The sequence below is a fragment of the Patella vulgata genome, chromosome 8, assembly GCF_932274485.2.
Source record: "Patella vulgata chromosome 8, xgPatVulg1.2, whole genome shotgun sequence".
In the NCBI taxonomy this organism is placed as follows: Eukaryota; Metazoa; Mollusca; class Gastropoda; family Patellidae; genus Patella; species Patella vulgata.
The window spans coordinates 18,416,508-18,433,775 of NC_065886.2; the positions used below are offsets into that span (position 1 = coordinate 18,416,508).

Below are 17,268 nucleotides of genomic sequence, written 5' to 3' on the forward strand. Positions count from 1 at the left end.
AAAAGACATGTTAACAACTACAGCATGGGATATAGATATGATAACTCTTTAACCGTTTACTTTTGTGGGTTTCTGGTTGCCCTTCGTTGCTTGTGTTCTATGCTAGTCAAATTTTATGAGCGTTTTATTGTAATAGACGAGACAAACATTATTCATTGTCCAGTCTAGTTTTATGAACTCCCTCTCTCTCTCTCTCTCTCTCTCTCTCTCTTAATAGTGGCTTTGTAATCTTTTATGAATTTGTTTAGTGTGAATTCCTTCCCATTATTTTAAAGCATGTTGGTGGAGTAGTTTTTAGGTGCCGGGTGAGTCTAACCTAGACACCTAGTGTGAATTCCTTCCTTTTATTTTAATGCATGTTGGTGGAGTAGTTTTTAGGTGCCGGGTGAGTCTAACCTAGACACCTAGTGTGAATTCCTTCCCATTATTTTAATGCATGTTAGTGGAATAGTTTTAAGGTGCCGGGTGAGTCTAACCTAGACACTGTAACAAAGTAATACTTGTCATTAACATTAATAGCAGGTGTTTATTATCCTACTGACAGGTGGTATACTATTCCAAAAAAGTAGGGGATATTTAATTTTTAAGTGTTATTAAAGTCACCTAATGAAACTGACGAAGAAACAAATGACAAAATGAAATGAAGTTCACATTCATCGATTTATTCCAAATGATCGTTAGACTAAGTAAGGCACAGACTGACCATTATAAGGGTAAAATGATACCCGGGGTCAAACAGCAAAGTTACCACAGCATCACAACCAAGTCAGTAACGGGTAAATCCTCCTCTGTTTGCCAAACAAGCATTGCTCCGACGTGGCATACTCCTAATGAGACGTCTAAGGTCATTTTGGTCCAGATTGTCCCATTCCTGTTGCAACGCAGCAGCAAGTTCTTGGACATTGGCAGGACGTTGTTGACGTTGACGTAACCTCTGTCCAAGCATGTCCCAGACATGCTCGATGGGGGAGTGGTCGGGACTCAGTGCTGGCCAAGGTAATGTGGTGATGTTCTGTTGTTGGAGGTAACCTGTAACGATCCTGGCCCTGTGACATCTTGCGTTGTCATCCTGGAAGATGAAACGGCGGCCATGACGTCGTGCGAACGGCACAGCATGGACTGCCGTTCTTCCAGCAACAGTGATGTCTCCCCACACCATAACAGAACCACCCCCAAATCGATCATGTCTGATGACGTTAACGTCTAGGAAGCGCTCGTTTCGACGACGCCACACCCTCCTACGTCTGTCCAAAAAATCAACAGTGAACCTTGACTCATCTGAAAACATCACATTGCTCCAGCGTCGATTATCCCAGTGTTGACGATCCCTACACCAACGACGTCTTGCCTGAATGTGATGATCTCTCAAACAAGGGATCACGCGAGGACGTCGGGTGCGAAGGTGACCCCTATGCAGTCGTTTCCGAATCGTCTGGCCACTCACTCTCACACCAGTGTCTGTTTGAAGACGAGCGCTGATCTGATTTGCTGTGATGACACGATTTCTCAAGGCCAAGGTACGGATAAATCGATCCTGGGCTTGAGTTGTCGCCCTTGGTCGACCTGAGCGTGGTCTGTCCTGTACAGATTGTGTATCACGGTATCTGGACCATAGCCTGCTTATGACAGACTGAGAAACATTCATCGTCCGCGCTAGAACCGCCTGTGTTGTACCGATCTGTAGCATGCCAAGGGCACGTAACCTTTCATTTTGGGTAAGCCGACGCATATCAAAATTTGTTTTCTGGTCACTAAAACAATTAAACTGATGTTTCCACCCTGGAATTCAATGCCACAATGACTGTAACATTCAAAGTCAGAGTCGTGCAAATCTTGGGTTGGACCCCCATGATGATCCCAAGCATCACCTGCATTCCATGCGGTAGCTATTGGTGCGTTTGGGCGTCACATGTAACTGGAAATGTTTCTTCTGTTAGGTTCTATAGTGACTTATTTCGTAGTCATATGCATATTTTAGTATTATGCCCCCAAAATCAAATATCCCCTACTTTTTTTGAATAGTATATTATTACACATCCTCTGATAACTCTCGGTATTACTTATTACTTAAACATACATTATGCAAGAACTAAATCTGCCTATTGCAGGTCTTTCTTTAGGCCTGAAATGTTATATAAACTATTAATTATACATTATTAACAAAACAAGACCATAATCGACTCCCGATGGCATCGGATACTCGATATTTTAACTAGATTAAAACGGTTCGCCATTTAAAAATTAAAATTTAAAAATGGGAAAGCGAGGCTAACTCCCGATTATACCAGTGCCCTGGTTACCACTGTTCACACATCTTGTCAAAACTACAAATAATGATAACTTGGCCGAGAATGAAGTAATTTGAATGAAATTTTCAATATTTTCTTTTTTTATCATCTATTTTTGAATTATTATAGCAAGAATGACCAACTCTTTATTAAACTCTTAAGTAATGTATCTTTAATATTACTAATCATTAACACACAGACAGCTCTAGATTTATGTACATGACAAGGAGTAAAAACGCCTGTCCAACCTCGTGGGTTTTCTCCGGTTTCCTCTCACTGTTCAAACCTAACCTCTACGCGGTATCGAATTAGAAATGAACCATGTATTAGTCTCGAAATTTGTGTCAAGCGGACGGTCGTTAAACTCCATTTCTGTCTCTTTGCCTAGAACACCCGATATGCTCTGCTCTTGCAATAAGTTCACATATGGAACTGATCTTTGTTAAACAATTAATAATATGTTGAGATTGTCCGAGTTATTTGTAGCTTTTCTATATAATGTAGTAATTGTGGAACCCTCACAAGTTGAAGAACAAGAAGCCATTATAATTATAGCCCACATTGTGCTCGAAGGTCAGTAATTATCATACAATTAACTTGTTTATAGTTACTAAATATATATATATATATATATATATATATATATATATATATATATATACACATCACAGTGTATATAAACAGATGCCTAAAGCTATATATACTATTCAAAAAAAGTAGGGGATATTTGATTTTTAAGTGTTATTAAAGTCACCTAATGAAACTGACGAAGAAACAAATGACAAAATGAAATGAAGTTCACATTCATCGATTTATTCCAAATGATCGTTAGACTAAGTAAGGCACAGACTGACCATTATAAGGGTAAAATGATACCCGGGGTCAAACAGCAAAGTTACCACAGCATCACAACCAAGTCAGTAACGGGTAAATCCTCCTCTGTTTGCCAAACAAGCATTGATCCGACGTGGCATACTCCTAATGAGACGTCTATGGTCATTTTGGTCCAGATTGTCCCATTCCTGTTGCAACGCAGCAGCAAGTTCTTGGACATTGGCAGGAAGTTGTTGACGTTGACGTAACCTCTGTCCAAGCATGTCCCAGACATGCTCGATGGGGGAGAGGTCGGGACTCAGTGCTGGCCAAGGTAATGTGGTGATGTTCTGTTGTTGGAGGTAACCTGTAACGATCCTGGCCCTGTGACATCTTGCGTTGTCATCCTGGAAGATGAAACGGCGGCCATGACGTCGTGCGAACGGCACAACATGGACTGCCAAGATGTTGTCCCGGTAGTACTGGCCTGTAACACGCCCTGCAACAACATGTAAAGCCGTTCTTCCAGCAACAGTGATGCCTTCCCACACCATAACAGAACCACCCCCAAATCGATCATGTCTGATGACGTTAACGTCTTGGAAGCGCTCGTTTCGACGACGCCACACCCTCCTACGTCTGTCCAACAGTGAACCTTGACTCATTTGAAAACATCACATTGCTCCAGCGTCGATTATCCCAGTGTTGACGATCCCTACACCAACGACGTCTTGCCTGAATGTGATGATCTCTCAAACAAGGGATCACGCGAGGACGTCGGGCGCGAAGGTGACCCCTATGCAGTCGATTCCGAATCGTCTGGCCACTCACTCTCACACCAGTGTCTGTTTGAAGACGAGCGCTGATCTGATTTGCTGTGATGACACGATTTCTCAAGGCCAAGGTACGGATAAATCGATCCTGGGTTTGAGTTGTCGCCCTTGGTCGACCTGAGCGTGGTCTGTCCTGTACAGATTGTGTATCACGGTATCTGGACCATAGCCTGCTTATGACAGACTGAGAAACATTCATCGTCCGCGCCACAACCGCCTGTGTTGTGCCGATCTGTAGCATGCCAAGGGCACGTAACCTTTCATTTTGGGTAAGCCGACGCATATCAAAATTTGTTTTCTGGTCACTAAAACAATTAAACTGATGTTTCCACCCTGGAATTCAATGCCACAATGACTGTAACATTCAAAGTCAGAGTCGTGCAAATCTTGGGTTGGACCCCCATGATGATCCCAAGCATCACCTGCATTCCATGCGGTAGCTATTGGTGCGTTTGGGCGTCACATGTAACTGGAAATGTTTCTTCTGTTAGGTTCTATAGTGACTTTTTTCGTAGTCATTTGCATATTTTAGTATTATGCCCCCAAAATCAAATATCCCCTACTTTTTTTGAATAGTATATTACTACGATACTGGTCAGTGGTCTGTTTCTATGCTAATAGACAAAACAAATCTAAGAGCAAATAGCGATTTTGGCCTGTTAAACTGATAACTGATTGTGACTAACGAAAATAGTACTCCTTAATGTTATAACCTAAATATATATCATAATATATTATGAAACAATTTCAAAGAAAATGTCATCGACAAATTGATCTCAATCAAGACCACTGACTGGCACAGAAGCTCTGATATCCCATTACGTGTATAATGATAACTGTGAAATGCCCTTTGCCCCCCGGGACAAAACAATAAGCACGATCTGTTGTATATAATTACGAGGGTATTTTGTACAGCATAATTTAATATTTCCTTAGCACTTATGTGCGTTTACCAATTATTTATTATTTAAAGGGGCGCTCCAGAAAAGTGCAGTTGTGCGTAATGCAAGCAATTCGTCAAGGATTAAAGGACAATATTGGTGCCAGTCATTATCACTTATGTGATAGAGCTGGTTAAACACATTCCAAATATAATTTTAAAACGAAGATCATTGCTACGATAGCTGAGTAATACAGGTTTCCTGAATCGGAAGTGACGAACGCCAAAGGAAAACACGAGTCATCTCTCTATATAACTGACTGATGTGACGAGTGATAACGGATATACGAGCGAATTTCTGCTCACTAATAATTGAAAAATGGGAAAGCGAGGCTAACTCCCGACCCGATTATACATTCCAAATATAATTTTAACACGGAGATCATTGCTACGATAGCTGAGTAATACAGGTTTCCTGAATCGGAAGTGAGGAACGCCAAAGGAAAACACGAGTCATCTCTCTATAAAACTGACTGATGTGACGAGTGATAACGGATATATTGGCGAATTTCTGCTCACTAATAATTCCTTCGAAGACCATAAAAAGTTGTTGTGTGAGATTGTGAGAGGATATCTGACAATTCATAAAAAGAATTGACTGCCACTAGATAAGAGAACACGAAAGAAAAACAGAAAAAGTCCGTGCATTACCATGTTTATATAAGGTATAGAATGAATATAAACAAGGGAATGTACGGACTATTTCTATTTTTCTCGTGTTCTCTTATCTAATGACATTCAATTACTTTATTAAATTGTTAGGTATCCTCTTACAGTCCCATATAACAACTTTTGGTCTTCAAAGGAATTATTAGTGAGCAGAAATTCGGCCGTGTATCTGTTATCACTCGTCACATCAGTCAGTTATATAGAGGTAGGACTCGTGTTTTCCTTTGGCGTTCGTCACTTCCGATTCAGGAAACCTGTATTACTCAGCTATCGTAGCAATGATCTCTGTGTTAAAATTATATTTGGAATGTATTTAACCAGCTCTATCACATATTTGATAATGACTGGCACCAATATTGTCCTTTAAGCTGACGATGTTAGCTTTTAATGCACCAACAATAATAGCACGACGAAACAAGGCATTTTTATGTTTTTTAATCTTTATTCCATTCGATAACAATCGCAGATTATTTTATTTTACCATATGCGAGCATATCCCAAGCACCCAGGTGGTCGAGATAACTTTACAAATTCATTTGCGTTTTGTATAATGGGAAGCTGGGTAAGTATAGCCTTGATTTTCCAGCTAATATTTAATTTTAGACCAATTAATTCAATTCTCCGTGTTGACCGAGAAAGCTCATCGGGCTTTTCCGACGTGTTTCCCCCTTGTCAGTGGAGCAGGATGTGGGGGGGGGGCTGGCGCATGCCCCTCTTCATTTCACTCCACTATGCGATACGATACATAAAGTATACAAGTACTATTGTTTTCTTATATATTCAGTCATGTGCTTAAATCAACAAACATGACAGATATCGACATTATAATAGACATGTACACTTTATAAACAAATGATTGTGAAATAGGAAACCGAGACATTGCATCGACCATTCATACGTATATTGACCATGTACATGTACACGGACACACAACAAATTCGAGAACAAAGACGCCATAGAGAACTCCTCTAAAAACCTGGAAACAGACTCTGAATGTTTGATGTCACCTTCAGCAAGTAAAATATAGGATAGTCTGATGACTGCGACGAATACTCAATAACCTACCTACTTTTGCTCATTTAAGTTTAATTTGAGCCAAATGCGTCGACAGTGCAACAAAAATATCGGCGGTAACTCAACACTGGCTTTGTTTTATAGTCGTAAATCTTTGTAGGCAAATGAGAATGACATCCTTCAAAAATAAATCAGCATTATATAAAATCACATTTAGGTTCCCTTGTTCGGTGATAATCTTCTATTTCTAGTAATGCAAAATTTGTTTTATTGTTTCTATAAAAGTTCAGTGTAGACATTATATAACCTAATTGACTTTAAGTAGATTATATCCGATATATCTGAGAAGAAAACAATAAAGTATGAACTTTAAATACTTTTATAGGAAATGACGTAATAAATGTCTTCCTTTCACGTCGGCAATGGTTCATACACCATAACCTATACTTGAATACAAAAATTAAATTCTAACAGATTTATGAATGATAACTATTAAAGGAGACTAAGGAGAATTCTTGCTTTTAACAATGGTTTGCGGTGTCCAGGTTTTGTCTTACTGCTTGAGGTGTTTTTGCATGTTTGTTTATTCCTATAGTTGTGTGTGGTGTGGTTTCCCTGCACTAACTATTGGTATCTTATGTGGAAGATTTATACTGGAACAATTCTAATCGATTATAATAAAGTCATAACTGGTATAACAATAATCGAATTTGCATTACAGAGTCAGGGAATGGATAGGTCGTACAATTAAATTAGTCTACAATGAGTATACAATCCATCCTGTCACGTACTATATCTATCTATACTAATATTTGTGACTGTCGGTTTCGGACAGTTAGTACTACTTTTAGTTCATGGCTAAACCCCTGCTACGTCCGGTCAATCGCTAGTGAAATTTTAAAACTACTTAATGATTAAAATATCACTAAATAAAAACAAATGCGACTTACACTTATTTCATAATAACCACACCCCATGGTCGTAGTCCCCTTTTAAATGAAATAATTCAAATTATGCTAATGAATACAGTGTGCTATGGGGGAAATCTTGCCCGGACAGCGATACTACGGCCTACTCTTTTATCGAATTTCAACTGTCAAGGGTTCTTTTACGTGCACGCTAATGGGACCTCGGGTATTCGTCCTATCCGAACGGCTATCAGTTTCATTTTAAGACAACGGTAGGAAATTATTTCAATTATCTATCGATTTAACGCTTGTTGTTAAAACCTCTCTTTAAAAATGTGTTTTATAAACTAAAGCCTTAGTTGAGTAACATATATAAACAATTTAGCAAAAAAGACATTGCAAATTAGTTTGTATATAACACCATAATTTTATCTATATGCCATAGTTCCTGGCATCTGGAAAATTTCCACATAATTCCTTTAAATATCAACTCAGTGCATTTTTGTAATCTACGTCTTGAAGACTATTTATAACAATTCTGCTATTGACATCGGAATCCGTCTTATACAGTTCCATTTAGAAACGGGTACACTCAAAGAATTTTACACAACACGCGAAGAGAACTGCAATATTCGGGAGAAGAAAACCCGGTTTAACATTTTAAAAACCGCCGAATCGCCTATGAGTTTAACAGATAGATATTAAAACATGCACACGCACTAATAGCTATTATAATTTCAAAGAGCGAGAGAGAGAGAGAGAGAGAGAGCGAGAGGGGGGAGAGGGAGGTTTAACGTCCACTCGACACAAACTTGTGATTTCGTAGGTGTCTTTAGCAATGTGAGGAAACAGGAGAAAGGCCATGGGGCCTTAAACCACTCGGTCATCCATCTATGATCTATGTTATTGAGGACATGAAATGGGGTTTAACCTACTGTTCTGCACAGACTGGGTAAATGAAGACAGTATCCATTCTTGAAGAAGCAGAAAGAATTGTCCATCTTTAGCTTTTATTGAACGTGTAATATTCTTATACACATTATATACATACATGTATATGTGGTTTGTATAGTAACGGAATTATTGGTGGGTCGTGGTGTGTGGCTTAAATTGATGAGATCTATTTAACATAAAATAATCAACAGTTGATATCAACATCTGACACCAAACTTGCACATCGAATTGATTATTAAACACTTAATTAAGAACACTAAATTGAAGATGGGCACACGCTATACAGTGTAGTCTGAGCGAAATTTTGCCCGGACAGCGGCGCTACGGCCTACTCATATCAAATTCCAAGTGTCACGGGTTCTATTACGTGCACGCCTATGACTACACGGGACCTCGGTGTTTTGTCCCATCCGAACGACTAGATAGATTTCCTTGCCAGGCCCTGCATCACTGACAAGGGGGGACACGCTCCCACTAAGGATCGTCTTGTAGTTAATATAACGACAATTTGGACATAGCATACTTTTTTGTACGTTATGTAGTTTTCATGACAAATTTTAAGAATTAGGAAATACCAAGAACATGTCGCGTCCTGGTATGTATATGGGTGTGTGCGTGCTATTCTTTATAAGCTATAATAATTTGATATCTATCTATCTATAGAGCACACACATAGGAATCTTAATGATCATATTAATAGAGTATATGACCTTTAATTATCTATTGTACAACTATCATATATCCCATAATATTCCTATAATATATACCAGTGTATATGAATATATCTATAGTGTAATATCTATTTACCTATCCATCACATTGAAACAAGTATTATTTACATCTATGATCAAAGTCAACATCTAATAGACATGTTTTGGGACTTTACACATAAATTCTTGGTATGTGTGAAACTAGTTAGGACTATAGTCTATTTTTATTTACAGCATACCACTAACTCAGGTGTGCTGTATGGTATATAGTATGTATGGGTGGTATGTTACTGTATGGATGTGCAACCTTAAGTACAAATATACACTAAACATTGCCGTATTATTATTCCAATTTGCAAACAATAAGGCAACATGATATATTTGTAATTTCAATAAATAACACACACTACATTTATCATCCTCTTCCATACTGCGTCATCCATTTCAAAATATTCATTCGCAAAATTACACAAATTAAAACTAAATAAGTATACTTCGTGTTCATACTTACATACATACATACATTCATACATACATACGTAAAACGAGAATATAAGAATTTTGACAGCTTGAAAAAGGTTTCTTAATTCAACGAGATGTTGTTATGTGACATCTATATTGAATACCGTTCGTTTATCCTTATTGAACAGATGTACGTAAATGAAGTGATTGCATGTCACTGATATAAGTATAAAAATATTTACTGATATACAAATCCCGTGTATGTATACAATATGTTCAATATCCGCTATTGATCCCGTTAAGGAATTAAGTATAAACATATAGACAGAGAACGCATGTCAAAAATATTACAGACGTGTCATCGCCTTTCATTCGACCGAATAAAAACGTAAACAAGGCCTCTCGATTATCGTAACCACAGTAATATCAATAATTAATGTCAGAATGTAAAAAAAGAAAACAAAAGTAGGTAAATCAATACAAACTTACCAGGCATTGTCTATTAAAACCCTAGTGGAGTCGTTAAATATCACCCACCTTCTAACATATAGCATACGTAGCTATTCCCTCTTTCCACAAGTAGATCCAACTTCTCGCTAACATCTGCTCTACCACTGTATGTATCTTTCCTGGACGGTACCATTTCTGTAGGGGTGGTCAGCTCTTCGTTTACCCCATCTGAATTTGATCAAACATTCACACGATGCAGTTAAACAGGAAAGTTTAAAACAATCAACTATTAACGATCACTTTGTCAATTAATTGATGAAAATGATCGAAGAAACAAACGTGCACAAGAAACCATTTTTGGTGGACACCGCAGAGTAAAACCAAAGCAGACGACAGTTGAAGCGTGTGTCAATCATTGATGTTCCCGACGTCTGGCGGGTGGCCAATCTTCACATCCCCACTTAAAACATCGAATTTTAAGTTTACAGCCGTGTCAATAAGGTTTTGTTGAGACAAAAAGACTAGAGGATAAACGAAGGTAGTGTAAGAAACTGAAGAAATAGCGAAGCCCTCTGTCGACTACTTGTACGTGTGTCCTATCAAAATTCCTGAGTAAAGCTGCCTCGGGTTTCAAACACTATAAAATATGTTCATCCTATTGTTGGAATAAGCCAACATGCGATATGCCTATTTGGCGAGGAATAACATACATTATTAACATTATGGAGAGATAACGTATTTGAATAGACTTGCTGCATTTAACATTTTTAGACGCATAACAACTTTTGATACAAGATCATGATTTTGACATTGGCCAGTACGGTTATGCCGAGTAGTTTGCCGGAAGCGACAGATCATGGAGATGTCTAATATAACATTGTGTCCAATGGACCTCAACGATGAATATGTCGTATATACCCCTTTATACCTCCCCAAATTTAGCACGTAGATCAACCAGCATGCAGATAAACAGGAAAAATATGAAAATTCCGAGAAAATCTCATCAAAAATAATGAATAAACTCCAGCCTTTATCATGGTTAAATCAAATCAAATATACAACTTCGTGTTCTGGGATACACATATAGATTCATAAAAACTCTATGGTACAGCAATTCAGCGTCTAAAAGTAGCAAAAAAGACTGTAAAAAGACAACGATGTTATAGGATCTTTTCCGTATTAAAGCTGTTCGATACGTGCTGCTGTATCCGTGTGCCGTATCACGTATAAAAAATACCCAGACATTGATGACGTCACACGCAATATCGATACGGACCAGGAATTTACGCTTGCCAAATGTCTCTAATAATAAGTACAACGGACCCTTTTTCGGTCGAGTTTTTAGTGGTCTACAGAAAAAGACAAATAGAAATGTGCCAACTTAATTATGAGTTTCAGAAGTGGGTCTACATGGGTGCCAATTTAGTAAAGATATCTATACTGTTCCACTTCTTAGGCAAAACTCTTGTACGCGACAAGAAGAAGGGTCACCTGTCCGATCTTGTGGGTTCCCCCCCACCCGGTTTCCTTCCGCTGTCAAAGACCCCTGCGCGCAAGGGAATACTCCCGAAATGACCCAGTTTGTGTGGAGTGGACGTTAAACCCATCTCGCTCTCTCTCTCTCTCTCAATGTGTGGTTGAATGGTGGTATAGACTGATCTAGTTCTATATTATAGTATTATAGTTCAACACCTGCCAAGGTCGACCATAAACCCGTTACGTTTACAAGTGAATTGTGAGCTGATTTGGTCGTTCAAATGTAGCTCTATTTTTCCTAGTTCAATAGTTGTTTCGAGACAGTGATTATAAACTTCTGTGGCATCTGAAATGCTGTGTGTATACATGTTGTTCGAGAAGCAGTAATATTTTGTCACAAAATTTTGCCCCGAAACTACTCAAAATCAACCGTCCTCATTAAACTCCAAGATGCCTTAAATGCAAGGGATATCAGATAGGTCTAATGGTTATTTCTATTATATTAAGTACACGGATATGTTGACAAAATCAAAGAGTAACAAAAATGGGCTATTGGAAGGACCTTAGTTTATAATTTAGACTACAATAAAGGTCAGTTATGCGTTTCCCCAAACTGTTCGTTTGTCCAAACCGGAAATAGCTTGTCTAAAGTACCATTAGCTTGTCTTGAATAGTTTTAAATTTTCGTGCAACCAGAACATTTTTTGTTGATCTGCAACTATTAAAAGCCCGCCGTATAAAACTGTCAATTAAATGACACACAGCTCTGTGAGAAATTCGTTTTTTAAGCACTGGGATGTTATTCCTTATCCGTTATAATGCTACTCTCACACAGGGACAGTGGCGTATATATGGAATGGCCTCGCGAATAAAATTCGTCACCAATTCGCAATGATCACAAGGTGCGATCGCCAGTCGGTCGTAGGTGTTCGTGAGAATTCGCGGTCTTTAATGGGGTGATGCGAATATTTGGAACATGCTCCCAAAATTCGCCAAGAAAGAATATTCTCATTGCTTTCACAATACTTTAGTAAGAAATTATAAGCCATTCATATTGCTGGCAAGGCATTTGTAAGGATTTCCTAGCATTCTCCTTCATTCGGCGGCGGCAGGCGACTACTCTCACACATTGGCGAATGTCCTTACATGAAAATGTGAAATTCGTGGCAAATTGGCTCAAAATGATACGAAAAAAATAAGGTCATACAAATGTTTATCAGTGCTTACGAATGTCTTACGATCACTTGGGAGCCATGGTGGCTCAGTGAGTAGGACGTTGGATCGCTACCCTAGAAGCCACATGTCCGATACCAGCGTTGGCGGGGAAGGTTTGTCGGGATTTTCAGGCGTGGTTTCCCCCTTGTTAGTTTGTCAGTGGTGTAACGCGGAGGGTCTGGCAAGTGACAACGTCTAGTCATTCAGATTATACAAAAAACGAGGTTCCGTATACACATTGGCGTGTACGTAAAAGACCCCTTGACAGTTGCGATTCGAAATAATAGTAGGCCATAGCGCCGCTGATCGGACAAAATTTCCCTCATAGTTCACCATATGGCGTATGTCCGTCTTTATTAGCCCAGTAGGAGCAGAACACTAAAGGGGGGGGGGGGGGCACGTGGCTAAGTGGGTAAGACGCTGGCTCACTAGCCTGGAGGTCGAGAAAGTTCATCCAGATTTTCCGGCGTGGTTCCCCCTTGTCAGTTATGCAGGACGGAGGGCCTGACAAGGACAGCTGTCTAGTCCTTAGGATGATGCGAAAAACCGAGGTCCCGTGTATATATTGGCATGTACGTAAAAGAACCCTTGACAGTTGTGATTCGAAATAAGAGTAGGCCATAGCGCCGCTGATCGGACAAAATTTCTCTCATAGTTCACCATATGGCGTATGTCCGTCTTTTTTAGCCCAGTAGGAGCAGAACACTAGGACATTAAACCCCATTTCATTTCACTTACGATCACTACAAATGCCTTGCCATCAATGAGAATGGCTTGCTATTGCTCACGACAATATTGCAAAAGTAATGAGACTATGTTATCATGGCGAATTATAGGAGTATGTTCCTAATATTCGCAACATCCCATGAACGACCGCAAATGCTCACAAACAAACACAAATATCTGGAGATCACTTTATGATCATCGCCAATTGATGGCGAATTGCATTCGTATAAGTCCATCCGTCGTCATATTCGTTACTGTGTAGCATAAGTGACAAGGCAGAGGTATGGGCAAGGGATTTTCATGTAATTCTCCGGGCCAATCTTATGATTTTAGGCCAATTTGCAGGGTATTTAAAAAAAAATCATATTTGCAAGGATAATCTTCACTGTGTGAGAGAAGCATAATCAAATCAAACGCGCTAAATGACTGAAATTATCAGAAATGGATTCATAATCCTCCTAACTTACTCAATGGTCTTTAACAGTGCTAGGACTATCTAGAAAAAAGTGCTAAATTTTGGATGTTTGGGTTTGGTCCGGTTCACTGATTTTAATTGCTTGGTATGCTGATCTAAACAACATGTCCGTCTTGAGTAGTATTGCCCTAATATAAATTACATAAGCGTTGACAACTATTAACCTGCCAGTGGGAGTATCAAATAACTTAACATTTTAATTTCTAAAATAAAAATCTCATTTCATATAAAGTCTTTGAAATCAGTTGTTTAGTCTTCCAAAAACCAAGTTTTATCATGCTGAGCTATTTTTGTACGCCCATATTTTCAAGTGGACGTGTATTGAGTCGCCCCTGTCAGTCCACAATTTATTTGTGGACACGCGGTTCCTTTTGATATTGGCATTTTATCCAATATTAAAAGCTGTTCTAACATATCACCATTCCACCCTTATGATGGTTGAGTTCGAATTTCATGAAAATCGGATTGAAACTGCCCGCTCCTCGTTCGCAAATAGTATAAAAGTATATAATACCAAGGTTGTGGACACTGTAGAAGTCACAATTTTTTTATCCTATTTTGATCAAACTTAAAATATATGTCTATATTCCACGGATTTTTGTTTCTTTCCATATTCGCACATATCGGTCTGTAACCTCCTAGATTATGGACCCCGGGTGTACCAAAAATTACAGTTTATACCCGATTTTAAAAACCGTTTAAATATACACCGTTACACCCTGGGTTTGAATTTTGTGATAATCGGATCGAAGGCTGTGGTCCCTCTAACAATTTGTATCCGGTTTTGAAAAAAACTTAATATTATATGTTTATGTATCAAAGATCTCGGTTTGATGTTCGCGTATATCGGGCCTAACTTCTTGCCTTGTGGCCCCTATTGTACGAGAAATTGTAAGAATAATACTACGAGTTCTTGATGTTGAAATTTACACGGAAATATTTATTTATGGCTAGGGATATGATATCATATCTTTCTTATCTAAATTATATCCTGGTTATATATATTATATATATCCTGGATATAATATATATAACCAGGATATAATTTAGATAAGAAGCAGGATCTAATTTAGATAAGACTGATATGATATCATATCCCTAGCCATAAATAAATATTTCCGTGTAAATTTCCACATCAAGAACTCTGTGGTGACAGAAATGAAATGAAATGAAATGGAGTTTTAACGTCCTACTGTTCTGCTCCTAACCTGGGCTAATGAAGACGGGCATACGCCATACAGTGTGCTATATGGGAAATTTTGCCCAGACAGCGGCACTACGGCCTACTCTTATATCGAATTCCAACTGCCAAGGGATCTTTTACGTGCACGCCAATGTGTACACGGGACCTCGGTTTTTCGTCCCATCCGAACGACTAGACAGCTTTCCTTGTCAGCCCCTCCGTCCTGCATCACTGACAAGGGAGAACCACGCCGGAAAATCTGGATGCACTTTCTCGGCCAATGCAGGGATCGAACACCCGACCTCCAGGCTAGCGAGCTAGCGTCTTACCCACTTAGCCACGTGATCCCCCTGTGGTGACAGAGAATATAAGTAATATTGTTATAATACATTATTAAAGGTGTACTGTTTTGTTGACATTGACAATAAATTCGCGTTAACAAAATAGTTTATAAAGTCTAGTATTGATGGCGATATTAGCGACCTTTGATTTTGGCTTGCTGTCGTACTGTTGTCTTTTCGCCTCAGAAGTTGATGTAGTCTCTACTTTCAAGGTCACTTTTCGACTTACGTGTTTTGAAGGGGCGAAAAGTAGAAATTATAAATGGTAGTTATAGGCTTCCATAAGATTGTAAGACAAAATAAACATTTTACCATCGGTTCACGAATGCCTTTAAGTGCCATTTATAACAAGGGACTAGAAGGACGGGGCTAGATATATTCCACAAGTAACTCAAACGGTTACGTCATATTCCTATCTGGAGAGCATGCGCAATAAATACTAAATCAGTTTATGTACATTCATATTACATTATTATTTGTGTTGCGAACCATTTGTGTCAATTTCTAGGTCCTAAATATTAGCGAGTTAGCTCTTTTAAATAACAAATACATGTAGATTGTTTTGGGGTGACCTTTTCCCTGTATGTAAATAATCAGTAAATGTTCATATTTTTGCACCAAAATAGATAATTTTGGATCAAATTTTCTTTTACTGATAATTGATAAGTTCGTAAATAGTATTGTACGATGGATCAATAGGCCATTAATATTTCGATATTGGCCCCTTTCTATAGAAATCAATATATAATTGGCAAGAGTTATACAATCGTAATGTGCTCAACAACCCTTGTTTTACTTGTGAATATTTATCTCCCCAAGAAAAAGTTCCAAAATCATTTAATTGGTTAACATCAAATTGGTCAATATCAAAGTATATGAGTAAAATAATGTAAGATATTTTATACCCTGGCTTAGACAAGCTGCTGTAGATATTACATCAAATTAATAAGCTTATTATTACATTATGTAATATTTGAATCAATTTTTTTAAATTTTATTAAATTGTTATTAAATTTGTTTAATTCTGTGTTTAATTTGATTAGTTTTTCTTATTCTCTTATTCAAATTTCATAGAATCTGATTCCAAACCCATCTAGCTTTAGTGTTACATTCTAAATATAGAGCAGTGTAATATGACACTTATACAATACACCATCTGAATAGATAATAATTGGGCTACTATTTATTGTCTTTGAGAGGTTGATGACAGGATTCTCTTCAACAAATCTTTGAGGTCACATTCCCAAACTTGAAGAAATCCGGCTGATTTCTAGTTGGTCTTAAGACTGTTAACATATTTTTACCTCACGTTCGTGTGCCAAGCATCCAAACTTAACCTATCTTTCAATATCCGGATCAACCGTCGTCATTTGATTTCTGAAGACCACACCACCAGACAGATTAGCATATTCATGTATCTGGATTCGATTTGAAAATCTTTAGAATACATCAAAATTGGATTCTAAATCTAGAAAGAATTTAGATATGGATTCACGGCAATTAAACACGCCTAATAACAAATTTTGTGTACGAAATATTGGATGGAATGAATGGAAATGGCTTTAAAGTTATCTTGAGAAAAAGACGAACTTGGATCGTGAGGTTACAGCCATTCTCAAACCACAGCACTAACAAATCCCCCACAATAAAATGTACGACTTGCTGAAAGGAAAAAGAATGTCACCAAACCAGATAATTATGGTGCGTTTCAAGTTTTAACCTTGGCTGAAGCCAGAGGGGAAAACAATCTTGTTACTCAAAAGGTCACAATTTAATTAGGGCAATGGCCTGCCGCATTAGACGGGGTTCTA

The 17,268-nt window shown here is 38.3% G+C and overlaps 1 protein-coding gene across 2 annotated transcripts in view; it reads right to left on the reverse strand.

Moving 5' to 3' along the window:
- LOC126831174 (uncharacterized) overlaps positions 1 to 10,558 on the reverse strand; it is a 112,291-nt gene extending 101,733 nt beyond the window's left edge. The window contains exon 1 of one of the 2 annotated variants that reach the window (XM_050561877.2): positions 10,129 to 10,558. In XM_050561877.2, coding sequence (XP_050417834.1) covers positions 10,129 to 10,234 — 106 coding nt within the window. In that variant the 5' untranslated portion in view covers positions 10,235 to 10,558. Of the gene's footprint in view, positions 1 to 10,080 lie in introns of both variants that reach the window. The other variant, XM_050561881.2, reaches the window with a different exon arrangement.
- Positions 10,559 to 17,268: the final 6,710 nt, after the last annotated feature.